The sequence below is a fragment of the Gymnogyps californianus genome, chromosome 1 (assembly GCF_018139145.2).
Source record: "Gymnogyps californianus isolate 813 chromosome 1, ASM1813914v2, whole genome shotgun sequence".
Classification (NCBI taxonomy): domain Eukaryota; kingdom Metazoa; phylum Chordata; class Aves; order Accipitriformes; family Cathartidae; genus Gymnogyps; species Gymnogyps californianus.
In genome coordinates, this window is record NC_059471.1 from 165,353,468 (window position 1) to 165,368,091 (window position 14,624).

A 14,624-nucleotide genomic window follows, 5' to 3' on the forward strand; every position below is an offset into this window, starting at 1 on the left:
ATAAAGATGTAGGATTCGTTACAGATGAAGTAATGAAGTAATGAAAAGAATCCTGGTGATGCTCGCATCAACCAGGCTGTAAGCCAAAACTTTTACAATGCTTCGTACAGCTCATTAATTTCTATCATATACAATTCTGTCACTATCACTTAACAGATGATGTAGATTAAAAAGGTTTTTAAGCTCATGTACAACAAAGATAAATACTGCTATTTATTTTGTTCTTGATCTCTTAAGTAAAAAAAAAGCAGAGAAAGACACATAAAAATGCAATACCTGAAATACCAAGCACAACTTATGTCGAGACAGTTTGTTCTGGATGACGGAAAAAAGCTTTGCCAGTGGTTTGAGAAAGCTTGTAGGGTTTGAGCAATGCCTCAGCAAGTTCTGCACTGTCTCCAGAATGTCAATCTCTGTACTCTGAAACAGACAGATAACTGCCAATAAATACTGAAACCTCACGAGATTATTTCATTTCCTTGAGAAATATTTCAAGACAGAGTGAACTTAACCACTTTGCTGTATTTTACTCAGATCACAGATACTGAATGAGAACAAAGAACTAGGAGGACACACTCAATGCAATCATCAAATCTCTCAGAAGCACTTGCAACCTTTCAATTAGACACATGCACAGTGTTAGAGAAGAGTGCCATCACAATGAAGATTTCTTTTTTGTGTCTTTCTTCAAATGACTCAAAGGTCAGGAGAACTAATAGAGCTTTAAAAAGCAGTCTTTCTTTAACCTGTGAAACGAACATTAACAGCACCATATACTTGTATGATCTCCCTGAATGGAAATCATATATGGTCCCCTAACGATTCACAGATTTAAAAACCAAGGATCCTCTGTGAACAATTAAATGACCACTTGCAAAGCAGAAGCTACAGGTTGCTGCCTAGCAGTTCTTTCTGCAAACCCAAAATCTCTCATTGAGCAACTGCATGTCTTTTAAGAAAAACAAGACCCAGCCTTGATCCAAGGATTCAGGCAATCAAGCTGAATAATCAATAGATTAATTCATTGTGGATGGGACTATATTTCTGAAAACAAGGTTTGGCAGCGAGGGAAGCCCAGACAAAATAGCCTACCAATATCCTCAGTGCTTGATTTATTTAACAGTTTACAAAAGACTAAGCCATGGAGAGCTCTGCTTCCTTCAACTGCAGCCCATATGCTTTGCATGCCTGAGGAATTTAGGATTTTAGGGAAGTTTCAGTTCTGAGATACACTTCTGTAGCCACAGATGGATTCCTTAAGAGTGGAAGGAGAACAGAATGGAAGCAGGAGATATGAGAGCATGTTAATAGTACTGTACAATGTTTGCCTTTCATCTTGCAACAGACCAGTATAGCACTGTCCATTACACAGCATGTACTCAACCATATGTATTCACATTGCTGCCCAGATGCTGTGGCTTTGGATTTCGGGTGCATAAAATCCACAGTGAAGAAGAGTTTTTATTTCAAACACTGCAAGGAATTTGGTGGATTGACTACAGTGGCAAAGAAGGTAAAGACTGCGTAAAAACTTCTGCAGACCTTCCCCATGAAAAGGGGGAACAGAGTCAGTCTGGGCACTGGCACCCCTGCAAAGTATCCAGTGACTCGTACACATCAACACACAATGGCACAGCGTTCTGAGCAGACTACAGACACATGAAGACTTGATTTCAGGCTAATCATGAGAAATGGCATGTACTTAATAAGACTTTTAACTGCATCTTAAACAAATATACTTTATTAAAAGAAAAACATACATTTAATGGGGGGGGAAGTAATTTCTACCTACCTGCTCCATGTTACTCTGATAAAGGAAAGGGAGGAGAAGGCTCACAAGCACTGAATTCTGACTCTTTTCTTGTATAAATTTGCTGATCCTGCACAATGAGACAAGGTAATTTACTACTTTATATCAATCCAATCGCCAATATAGAGCAAAGAAGAACTCGGTCAGCACTAGTGCCATATCCCAGGGCTTTGGCAGCCCATCCAGGCTAATAGAGTGTACCCACCAAAATCATAGTATCAGCCCAAGTATTCAGTTCCACATGACTGCGGGCACTTCTGTACCTTTTCCTACCCCCAAGAGGCACTGGTTTTGAGTACCAGCAACAGAAACAGCTAGAATCAATTTCTGAAAACTTTTTGCCTCAGTCACCAGCAACTTGCAAGGTCAATGACAGATCCAGGTATTTTCAACTGTTCTAAATTTAAATAGTTTGAGACATAATGTTTTTTAATTTGGAACCTATTACAAAAAGCCTCTTTCTTCCTGCCTCCTTCCAACTTTTTAACTGTTTTGAGCTCTAAAGAATCACTTACTTGGAAAGTATACTCAGCTCTTTGCTGACTTGAGCTCTATACTTCTTCTTTTTCACCTTCTCCACGTTTAACATTGTTTTGCTGAAGTACTGAAGTATGGCAGGAACATGAGGCAGAACCAAGCGGCAACCTAGGCTGAGGGTCTCTGTAAGGGATACAACAGTTAGCAACACCCAACTCTGTGCTGCAAGCAACAGAAGGGAGATCCAACCCCACACAAACAAAGGGGGAAACGCAGACAAAGGAGGTTTCATCAGTGGAAGAAAAAAAAAAAAAAAAAATCAATGGGAGCTATGAATGTGCAGGGCAGCTGGCTGCTAGGAACATGCACCAGCACTTGCTGAGACCAAGTCTAACATGTTGGAGCTGGGACCAAAGAAAGCACACACAGAGAATAAAAGCTCCCCTCACAGATTTCAGTAACAGCCCCAGTAAGTGTGGGCTTATCAAAAGGTAGCAAGGCCATTCCTCAAAGGTAGTAACCGTCTCCTAAAATGGCTGGAGCATTTATAGATGTAGTTTTCGTTATTCTACCACTGACCTCTTGTACAAACCAAAGCTGCCATAACAAGGGCACAGTGACAAGTGCTCTCCTTTCCACTACCTTTGAGTGTTACAGGTGAAAGATGGCTCCACAGCATCAAACACAGCATACCACCCTTCCTGTCTACTACCACTCAAAGATAAAAACAATCAATGGCAGGTCTTTCTTGTCAGGGAGCACAGACTAAACATCAAAGTGATACATGACCATGCGCATACGGGAAGTGGGACTTTATATAAAACTTGACGTTAGGCTCAGAGTCAAGTCAGCAATGCAGTTCTTGAAGTTATCTTATCAGCCAAAGCTTCACAGACAAAACGGGTCAACACCACAAACATTTTCCTTCTTCATAAGGAATTTCTCCATGCTCAGGACCCTGACACTCAAATGTGGATCTCACCAGTCATTAGACAAGCAGGACTTTACAGTTCTTGAGCATGCCAAGACAAATTTGTACATTGACGTTCCCATCTCCACTGAGAGGTCTCCTTCCCCGGTATTCTCAGCCAGTGCAAAGACAATCTCATCATAATCTAACACCTCCATCCAAAGCACCCAACAGGTGTCTCAACTCTTATGCAGGCATACCTTCTGTCACGTCTCCAGTGACCGTGACAACACAGTCAGCCACGCTCAAACTGGAAACCTGCTCCGTGGGTTCAAAATCTGGGCTGTTGAGAAGGCTATCAGCTATGTCCATCACAAGACTGGATGTGGCCTCAGACAGATTCTTGGCCGACAGCACAGCAAACACGTTTGACAGTATATCACACTCTGGGTGACCTGGCTGCTGCTTGGCCAGCAAGGGGAAATACCTGATAGAAAGATTATAAAAAAGGTTGGCTGAAAATTTAAGTTCAGAACTTTATAATTCTTTTGTGCAAAAAGTCACACAAAAAGATAGACTGCCTTCTACTTCAAACAAGGAAAAAGCACAAAAAAATCACAGAACGACTATGTCATGAAAAATAGAATGAATGGAGGTTGAGAGGTCATCAAGTCCCTTTTCCTGCTTCAACATAGCATCATCTACAACTAACCCTTTCTCCACAGATGTTTGTCCAAGTCTCCTGTTAGTCTGCTCCTAACCTAATGATCCAATACCATTTTTTACAGAATTTTGTATACAAGTTCTTCATGCCTACAAATGATGTGTCTTAAAACAGATACTGGATACTTTAGCAAAGGAAAAGCAGTGAGTCTGTGGAAGAGGCAAAAATCACTCAGGACAGCTGAGTTGGAATTTCTCACAGTGTCTGCATCAAAAAAAGCTCTCAAAACTTTCAGTATCAGAATCTCAGTTACAGATTCTGTGCTGAACCTGCCCACATTCTTTCATAAACTAGAAAGAAACAGGCAAGCAAAAAACATGAATGAAATGATACGTTGTAAAACTGACTTCCCACCTCCCAAGACTAAGAAGTCATTGGTGTGCTGGTTTTGGCTGGGGTAGAGTTAATTTTCTTCATAGTAGCTAGTATGGGGCTATGTTTTGGATTTGTGCTGAAAACAGTGTTGATAATACAGGGATGTTTTCGTTATTGCTGAGCAGTGCTTACACAGAGTCAAGGCCTTGTCTGCTTCTCACACCACCCCACCAGCGAGGAGGCTGAGGGCACACAAGAAGTTGGGAGGGGACACAGCTGGCACAGCTGACCCCAGCTGACCAAAGGGGTATTCCATACCATATGACATCGTGCTCAGCATATAAAGCTGGGGGAAGAAGAAGGAAGGGGGGGATATTCGGAGTGATGGCGTTTGTCTTCCCAAGTAACCTTTATGCGTGATGGAGCCCTGCTTTCCTGGAGATGGCTGAACACCTGCCTGCCGATGGGAAGTGGCGAATGAATTCCTTACTTTGCTTTGCTTGCATGCGTGGCTTTTGCTTTACCTATTAAACTGTTTTTATCTCGACCCACAAGTTTCCTCACCTCTACTCTTCCGATTCTCTGCCCCGCCCCATCCCACCGGGGGGAAGTGAGCGAGCAGCTGCATGGTGCTTGGTTGCCGGCTGGGTTAAACCATGACCATTGGTCAAGACACAGACATATTCTAAGAAGTCAGCCCTCCTCCTCACTTGTCAGCTGGGTTTGGGCTACATATATGCTTAGTTGTAAATATACGGGAAAAGCAGCCCACTAAAAAGAGTAATTGCATAAATTGGAAAGCTTCCCAAGTGCAACTGGACTGCTATCAAAAGAATAACAGTCTAATGGAAAAAGAACATACAGGTTTTGACACAGTTATGCATAACCTGTTAGTGTGCTCTTTTTTCCTTGAATTTTGTGTACTCAGGAGAAGCACTTATGCTTCTTTGCAAGAAGAACACTTACCTGGGATTCTTACTCCAGGTGTGAATGAGTTTGAGCAGAAAAGTTGGAGAATACTGACTCTCTGAAGCCAATCTGCAGACCTAAAGGAGATAAAAATCAGATATCAATGCAACATGAGTAGGTAAAGCCACTTAAAAACCTCATCTCTAACAAAAACCTCACTACAATCTAGTTTACCTTTTTTTAGAAAGTAATTTCATCATCATTTTTCCAGCTTCCTCAATATTTGTGGAATCACTCTTAGATTATCTTACTCCTATTTATACACTATTCCAGCTACCATTTTTGCCCTCCCCTTGAAACTGGCTCCCCACGGAGCCTCACATTTGCTGCAGAGACCTAGCAACCTCTCCCGCACATACTTATGAGCTCTGAAGCGCAACACCCAAGACTCACTCCTCCTACACTTCCTATGCTCTGGCCGCAGCACCTGCCATTCCAGCATCTGCTCTATGTCTCCATGGCCTCGCTGCCATAAAAGCACCCTCTCTGCTCAGGGAGAGGCTCGAGCACTGCACCGCACCCCAGGAATGGGATCTCCTAACAGGATTCTGCGTCCAAAACAACCCCACCTAAGAGTTGCCCAGCCTAAGCCCCACACAGTAGCTACTGCTCCTTCACAAGACCAGACACAGGCAAAAGAGACCCAGTGCACAGGTCTGGCTCCATCCTCTCTGCCACGCCGCAACCCAACAGGCTGCACGCAAGTCACACAGCTGGGTTTCCACCCTGACCACAGCTGGACTGTCAGCAGGGCACTGTTAGTGAACACACAGGCAGAGGAGGCTCCAGTGCATTCAGGGGCAATAGCCAGGATGGTGCATGTGAGGTTTGGACTAGCTCAGTCTGGGCTCAAGACCTGAGCATAACAGAAAAGCAGGCAGGTCTGACCGTCATAGCGAGGGTCTTAGAAAGCTGCTTCTCCTGCCCCCAAAGGCTGGTAATGTTATTGCTCTGCATAACACAGAGCTTTTCTGAATGATGTACAATGATGAGTAAACTGTTACTCCAATCTTGCAGGAATGCTGCTGTGCAGGCTAACGATATTGAGCCTCTGCAGCAAACTCCAGTTCCAAGTACAACAGGCTTAAAACAATTCGCCCCCTCCGCAAGTTTTTATACACCTCAGTTCCATAGCCTTAAAAAAGGAAAGCACACAACTGGAACGATTCTTCTGCCAAAACCAAATCTTCATGGAGTTCACTGGTAGAGACTCCCTCTAGAGGGAGCTTCTGGATCATACTACCATCCAAGCTCCAAAACCAGCTCTGTCTTCCTGACATTTGTAGGGACAACAAGAATTCTAACTATTTAACAACAATTTTACTTCTTGTTCAGATTTACTCAGCGTTTCCAAACACAACGCTCCCCGAAAGCATTAAGTGCTTTGCTGACTTAAAGCCTGAACCACATCCTTGAACTGCTCTGGGACTGCAGTAAAAGTTCACTGCTTTGCCCATGTGGCACCCTGGCCTTGAAAAGATTCCATGGACAAACCAGGACCGTACAACTCCCTGTTGCTCAGCCCAGTGAAATACAGAGCTATATGCACTGCCTGAAACTATTTTATCTACTGTTTGTCCACATACCCATACTACACATCACATATTGTTACTGGTAGAGCAGAGAAACAGGGTAGGAGTAAACAAACACAATGTCTAGAGAAGCAGATCTGGGGTTTCATAGACCACAGCAGCAACTCTTGGTGCTCTTTGACAGCCTTTTTTGCTACAAGGAAGTTGGGCATTTGGATACCTCAAAAGCCTCAGTGGAAGAGCTCTGTTGGAGTCAGCCCATCCTGCTCAGTTACCCTTAGGGTGGAGGTGACTGCCTTTAGAGCAGAGACAACCCAGCAGCTGGTACATGCATTCCCTGATAACCTCAGAGCCCAGTGCACTGACACAGCCAGCACAATTTCATTTCAAGTACTGTGTGTTCTCTCTTCCTCTCACAATAGTGCATTTTCCCAACTCAGAGGTTGTCCTGGTTTCAGCTAGGATAGAGTTAATTTTCTTCCTAGTAGCTGGTATAGTGCTGTGTTTTGGATTTAGTAGGAAAATAATATTGATAACACACTGATGTTTTCAGTTGTTGCTAAGTAGTGTTTATACTAAGTCAAGGATTTTTCAGCTTCTCATGGCCAGCCAGCAAGAAGGCTGGAGGGGGCACAAGAGGCTGGGAGGGGACACCGCCAGGACAGCTGACCCAAACTGGCCAAAGAGCTATTCCATACCATACGACATCATGCCCAGTATATAAACTGGGGGAGCTGGCTGGGAGGGGTGGATTGCGGCTCGGGAAGTAACTGGGCATCAGTCAACGAGTGGTGAGCAATTGCATTGTGCACCACTTGCTTTGTATAGTTTAATTCTTTTAGTATTACTATTGTCATATTATTATTATCATTATCATTGTTTTTCATTCCTTTCTGTCCTATTAAACTGTCTTTATCTCAACTCACGAGGTTTTTTTTCCCTGATTCTCTCCCCCATCCCAGGGGTGGGGGGGAGTGAGTGAGCGGCTGCATGGTGCTTAGCTGCCGGCTGGGGTTAAACCACGACAAAGGTGATCTGAATTTCTCTGATAAAGGCCACAACCCTGTGCTTTGTCGTTGTGCTCACATGGGAATCCCACAAGGCAGGCACACAGCCCACTGACAGACCCTGCTGTGTCCTTCCTTTCCTGCAGCAACATTTGTTTCTGCAGTCCCCTACCACAGGCCCAATAACTGTCACACAGAAAAGTAGCAAAGTGCACCTAGAAGTGACTAGTATTATTTTGCTTCCCTGAAGCATCCACAGAAGAAGTCTACTTCTGTGGTTAAAGAACAAAGAAATGGCATCCATTTTATTCAGATGAATTAATTTGTACTTTAGCCTGTGACTTGATTATTTCAGGCTCAGATATGAGCCAAGAAACTGGCCTTGCACAGACGCATCAGAATGCCAGAATCTGTCTGAGGCTGCATCCAATCTTGTGACGGACATAGCTGATGGGACAGACTCCAGTGCAGCTGGAGTTCTCTGCATGGTACATGTTACATGCAAGCTGTTTGGAAGAACAAGAAATACTTACCTGAGGCCATACCACTGCATGGAAAACTGCATCAATCTCTTCCACACTAAAGCTGTAGGTCTCATAATCAGAAAAAAACTCCACCACAAGCTTGAGTCCAAGACGTCTCAAATTCTTCAGTGGATTAATCAACCTAGGTTGGACCTGTAAAAACAAAACAAAATAAAAAACCCCAGTAAGACCTTTGCAGAATAACTACTAACTACTTGCTCTGAAATTAAATACAGTAATTCATTGACCACAGATACAACCTTTGCTGGAACTATCACAATGTTCTTCTGTTTTCTCCTGTAACTTGTTCACAGTAGCAATCTACCTCTCGCAGCTAAATTTTTCTAAGAGGTGCCTGTTCCTGCACCGAGTCAGTTACACAGGACTCCTTCAGCTCATGAAAATCCATGCTGACAGGTTTGAAGTAGCACCTGCCCTTTTTGGACAAAATGCAGAAAGCTACACCACAGTTACATTTCCAGCTCTGACACTTAAATAATTCTGTTTTACACAGCAAAGGACCCAAATCAGCTCTCGAAAGGGAAGTTGTACTTTGCACACTGAGATCTACTGGGAAGAAAGAAATCAACACACTAGGAGAAGGGGGAGGAATAGAGAAGACAAGAACGTGAATCACCTCCTCCAACGGTGCGGGGGGGAGTATAGCATTTCGATACAGAAGGATGCTTCCTGTACCCATTTAGCGGTTACGTTCCATAGCCTTTCTTGGGGAAAACATTTCAGTAAGGAAATCAGCCACACAGCTAATCATGAAGTTATTCATGCACTGCTGCATTCTGGCTCTTCTCCCTGAGAAGAGTCTTGACTTGAGTAACCTAAATTATTTCCATACTGTGCAATGCAGCTCACAGCACAAACACGTGAGGTAGCTCCACAGTGCAGAGGTACTGAACTCCAGTCTCAGAAACAAGACAGCCACATCAGAGCAAATAAAGGCTGCTGTCCAAGACTGCAGCTATGTCTTGAGTTCCTCAGGGCCTCCAGTACATATCATGATCCACCACACAGAACAAGCACTTTTATCTCTTACTTTGCAAAGCAGCTTTGGTGTCAAAGCCTCACTGAAAGACATCATAATTTTTTTTATTTGATGTACCTATAGACTTCTGAAGACACTACCCTCTACCATGCAATACACTTCTATACTCCCTTTGCACCCAAAATCACAGGTAAAAAGACAAACAGGAGATGGTGGAAAAGGAACCAAACGTGCTCTTGCCCAGGACCTCCCAAGCTGTGCTGAATGGGTACTTGTCCTGGTTTCGGCTAGGACAGTTAATTTTCTTCCTAGTAGCTGGTATAGTGCTGTTTTGGATTTAGTAGGAAAATAATGTTGATAACTGTCGTGGTTTAACCCCAGCCGGCAGCTAAGCACCACGCAGCCGCTCACTCACTCCCCCCCACCCCTGGGATGGGGGAGAGAATCGGAAAAAAAAACCTCGTGAGTTGAGATAAAGACAGTTTAATAAGACAGAAAGGAATGAAAAACAATGATAATGATAATAATAATATGACAATAGTAATACTAAAAGAATTAAACTATACAAAGCAAGTGGTGCACAATGCAATTGCTCACCACTCGTTGACTGATGCCCAGTTACTTCCCGAGCCGCGATCCACCCCTCCCAGCCAGCTCCCCCAGTTTATATACTGGGCATGATGTCATATGGTATGGAATAGCTCTTTGGCCAGTTTGGGTCAGCTGTCCTGGCGGTGTCCCCTCCCAGCTTCTTGTGCCCCCTCCAGCCTTCTTGCTGGCTGGCCATGAGAAGCTGAAAAATCCTTGACTTAGTATAAACACTACTTAGCAACAACTAAAAACATCAGTGTGTTATCAATATTATTTTCCTACTAAATCCAAAACACAGCACTATACCAGCTACTAGGAAGAAAATTAACTCTATCCTAGCTGAAACCAGGACAATAACACACCGATGTTTTCAGTTGTTGCTAAGTAGTGTTTATACTAAGTCAAGGAGTTCTCAGCTTCTCACGCCCAGCCAGCAAGAAGGCTGGAGGGGGCACAAGAAGCTGGGAGGGGACACCGCCAGGACAGCTGACCCAAACTGGCCAAAGAGCTATTCCATACCATATGACATCATGCCCAGTATATAAACTGGGGGAGTTGGCTGGAAGGGGTGGATCGCGGCTTGGGAAGTAACTGGGCATCAGTCAACGAGTGGTGAGCAATTGCACTGTGCATCACTTGCTTTGTATAGTCTAATTCTTTTACTATTACTATTGTCATATTATTATCATCATTATTTTTCATTCCTTTCTGTCCTATTAAACTGTCTTTATCTCAACCCACGAGGTTCTTTTTTCCGATTCTCTCCCCCATCCCACTGGGTGGGGGGAGTGAGCGAGTGGCTGCGTGGTGCTTAGTTCCTGGCTGGGGTTAAACCATGACAGTACTAAAGGTGTGCAATCAGCTTCCAGACAGCAAACGAGCTGCTTGAAGGGCCAAAGAGAGCGCAAACCAGGCTGCTATTGCTAATGGTGACCCCCAAACAAAATAATTTTGGGTCTCCCACTGTTCAATCGCCATAAGAGCAGTCTTCTGAGATGAAGTCTTTGAGAGGACAAAGAAACTCAATACTGAACACAATCAGTAGGAAATGGTAAACTAATAACTTGGCTTAAAATGGTCAAAGTTCATGTTTAACTCTCCAGGCAGTATCAGCCTGCAATAAATTACTCTCAAACTCCAAGAATGTCTTCTAATCATTAGCCAAGATAAAGAGATTACTCACACTCTTCCTTGAGCTTTTAACATCTCACAGGCTAATGAAGTCCTAAATTAAGTTCAGAGAAATGACAGACTGTCACTCCGCACATTACACAACGACGACAGGATTACTGTAGTGACCCTGGCAAAATGTGACTATCCCAGCAATGAATGCAAGCAGCTTTTAAAACTCCTTTCCCAGTTTAAAACATGTAGGCACATACAATCCATTGCTTAAGTCAGACTGTGGGATGCTGCTGTCCTAAAATTTGCTCATCCTCTTCATAAATGAAGACAGTTACAAGGTTCTGTGCAGCCTGCAGGCAACTATGGGACCCTGGATGCCGCCTGACTGCAAGGGCTTGCTTTGTTTGATGGATTGTTTTCAAGGCAAGTTCTAACCTCGAATGCTCACAGATCGGTCTTGGCAAGAACATGTGCATGGTGACAAAACAATACCTAACACCACTTGCTCAGTCTATCATCACATAATTCCTTTCAACACACCACTTGCTCAGTCTATCATCTCATCATTCCTTTCAACGCCGCAGTGATGATGATGACTGTGCAGTTTGCTTGTTTTGCACCTAATACACGATCAGGCTCTGCACCAGACCAGACTCAGCCTTCCTTTTCCTATTTGGATTGAAGCCTGGCAAAGGCACTGGTTTCAGAAAGACAGAAAAGCCGGGCTCAATGTCATAGCTTCCAAATGGCTGGCAACAGACCCCCTGAGCTAGCTGGGCTAGAGCTCAGGGATCTCTGCGCTGCTCTCCTGGGCACAGGGCAGCCATAAGCCAACATGTCCCATCTTTAGGTGCAGCCAATCTTTAATAGAATGTTTTCCTCGTCTGACCCTTTCTGCATGTACAGCCATTGCATAGCAAGCAAAACGTTTGCAGTGCTCTGCAGATACCTGGCTGAGACCCAAATTGTGACACTGGATTAGCATGACTACTCCCGATACAGAGCTGAACATGCTTCTAGTGTGCTGAAAGCATGGCTGGTAGCCGTCTTCTCCCTGTGTCCCATGACAGGAGACAATCACTGTAGATAATCACTGTGATCATCCACAATGCTGAGCTCCCCTGGCGTCTAGCACTGCAACAAAACACCTCAAAGACAAGTTTTGCTCTGAAGTCCTCAGGCAAGGAACTTTAAATCCTCTCCTTCCCCTGCTCACGTTTTATCCTTGCAGCCAAGAAACTACATCTTTAAGGCCAGTTTCAACTTCCAGCCATAAGATCTTGTTATGTCCTTGCAACAAATCACTTAGCTCTCCCTCATGCCCATCTCTCCACAGAGCAGGCAGGTAGCAACTGTCCTGGTTTCGGCTGGGACAGAGTTAACTTTCTTTTTAGTAGCTGGTACAGTGCTGTGCTTTGGATTTAGTGTGAGAATGATGTTGATAACACTCTGATGTTTTAGTTGTTGCTAAGTAGCACTTATCTTAAGCCAAGGACTTTTCAGCTTCCTGTGCTCTGCCAGCAAGCAGGTGTGCAAGGAGCTGGGAGGGAGCAGAGCCGGGGCAGCTGACCTGAACTAGCCAAAGGGGTATTCCATACCATGGAACGTCATGCCCAGTATATAAACAGGGCGGAGCTGGCCGGGAGGCGCGGATCGTGGTTCGGGAACTAACTGAGCATCGGTCAGCGGGTGGTGAGCAATTGCATTGTGCATCACTGGTTTTTTTCTTCCCCCCCCCCTTCTTTTGTTGCATTCCTTTTCATTACTATTATTATTATATTTCATTATTACTATTGTTAGTATTATATTTTACTTTAGTTATTAAACTGTTCTTATCTCAACCCACGAGTTTTACTTTTTTTCCTTTGCTTTCCTCCTCCTCACCCCACTGGGAGGGGGAGGGGGAAGCGGCTGCGTGGTGCTTAGTTGCTGACTGGGGTTAAACCACGACAGCAACACACAGAGATCACCTCCAGCTCTCTCTTCAGTAACTCAAACAAAAATGCAGTCCAAAGCAGCTTTCTAAATACATTAACTCCGCCTGCACTGCCTGAGCCCTATAGCACTTTCAGACAAATATCATTGGCCTCTGTTTTGACCGACATCTAATTGCTAAGCTTCACTCCATGCTGGCATTAAACTTATCTTTACCTGAACCAGTGAAGGTGTGTGTACATGTGCAAGCTAAGGGGAGGAGGAGGGAAAGGAATTTAATTTACATGTTTGTTTGTATATCGTTTGTATATTGTACCTTCTCTCTTTGCTGGAGGATGCATGATACCACAGCCGTCATGCAGAGCAGAATCTGTAAAATTTCAGGCAGGTACTGATGGATCAAGTGTCCCATGTTTTTCAACACAACTTCGAGACCGTTGAAGAGGCTATGCTGACGCCCAAGAGGCAGGACTTTAGCTAAATCCAGCTCTGACATACTTCGAAGCACTGCAGTCTGGCAAGGCCCTGCAATAGGCAAAGGGACAGCAATTTATCTAGAGAAGCACCATGAAGATACCCAATATCAAAAATAATTTTCAATGAAAAATAGTATAATCTGGCCCTAAATTACAGATCCTCACATTCAGCTTTTAAAATAAGGACAGCTCTGCTTCTCCATCTCTCTGTGACCATCAGACGTCTCCCACCACTACAGTATCAGAGCACTTTACAACCTCTGTTTATTGCCATCATACGCAAGCTAGACTACAATGCCAGCGATTGCTCATTCCTGGCCTGCTACAGCTTACTTGCACAGCTGTGGCAAGTCATTCAGTTTTTCTGACCTTGGACCTGTAAATCAGAGCAATCATGCTTTGTAATGAAAAGCTCAGGGGAATCCCAGTCCTTACCAAAAGTTTACTTTCATCCTTCTTCCGTCCAAGGCACTGTTAGAGACAAACTGAAGCACATAACAGTACTAAGTGCATTTATCCTCCCACATCTCTGCAGGTCAGGAAGTACCACACCCCTAGGTTCTACTGCCTGTACCTACCATTACTGAATTGCTTCACAGCTTCAAAGAGTAGATCCAAGAACATCTGTATCTCTTCTGGCAGTGAGCCGGCAAGAAATCGCAGAACGATCGACATGCGAGTGCTTGCTGAAGACTTGCCCTGTGTTTTGCTCCCTGTTTTGTTTCTCATTCTGCCATAGAGAATTCTTCAAGAGCCAAAAAGAGGTTGCATTAGCTTTCAGCAAGCCATCTGCTTCCTAGCCTCTTATTCTGCAGGAGAAACTCCATTTAAAAATATTCTTTAGTGAGAACAAGCTGAGTGGAAGTCCCCTCTTCAGAGTCTCCACTGAATTAGTACACATTGCCCAAAAACATCCCAGTGAAAGATCAGCTTCTGCTACTACAATGGAAGCTGGAGACTTCAGGTATAAAACTAGTTATCTGCATGATAACTTGCATCATTGTATCTTAATAAAAGTAAGTGGCAATACTCAGTGAACTGAAATGTTCTCACAGTTCTCTGTAAGCCTTAGCAGAAACAGTATTTACCAAAATGCTGTTTTTAAAGAAAACACCATTTGCATAACACATTACATAAATGTGTTAATAAGGAAACCATACAGAACATCACAAACTAAGTCGTCAAACTATACCATTAACCATAGATTTATCTCAATTGTTTAAAATGAG

General features: G+C 43.8%; 1 protein-coding gene across 1 annotated transcript in view; it reads right to left on the bottom strand.

Annotated features, from left to right (window-relative positions):
• UTP20 (UTP20 small subunit processome component) overlaps positions 1-14,624 on the bottom strand; it is a 67,925-nt gene that overhangs the window by 26,102 nt on the left and 27,199 nt on the right. Inside the window, exons 26-33 of the mRNA XM_050900422.1 lie at positions 13,974-14,140; positions 13,236-13,444; positions 8,278-8,421; positions 5,203-5,282; positions 3,458-3,684; positions 2,326-2,470; positions 1,793-1,880; positions 277-420 (exon numbers count right to left, since the gene is read on the bottom strand). Of these exons, the coding sequence (XP_050756379.1) occupies positions 277-420; positions 1,793-1,880; positions 2,326-2,470; positions 3,458-3,684; positions 5,203-5,282; positions 8,278-8,421; positions 13,236-13,444; positions 13,974-14,140 (1,204 nt within the window). The remainder of the gene's footprint in view (positions 1-276; positions 421-1,792; positions 1,881-2,325; positions 2,471-3,457; positions 3,685-5,202; positions 5,283-8,277; positions 8,422-13,235; positions 13,445-13,973; positions 14,141-14,624) is intronic.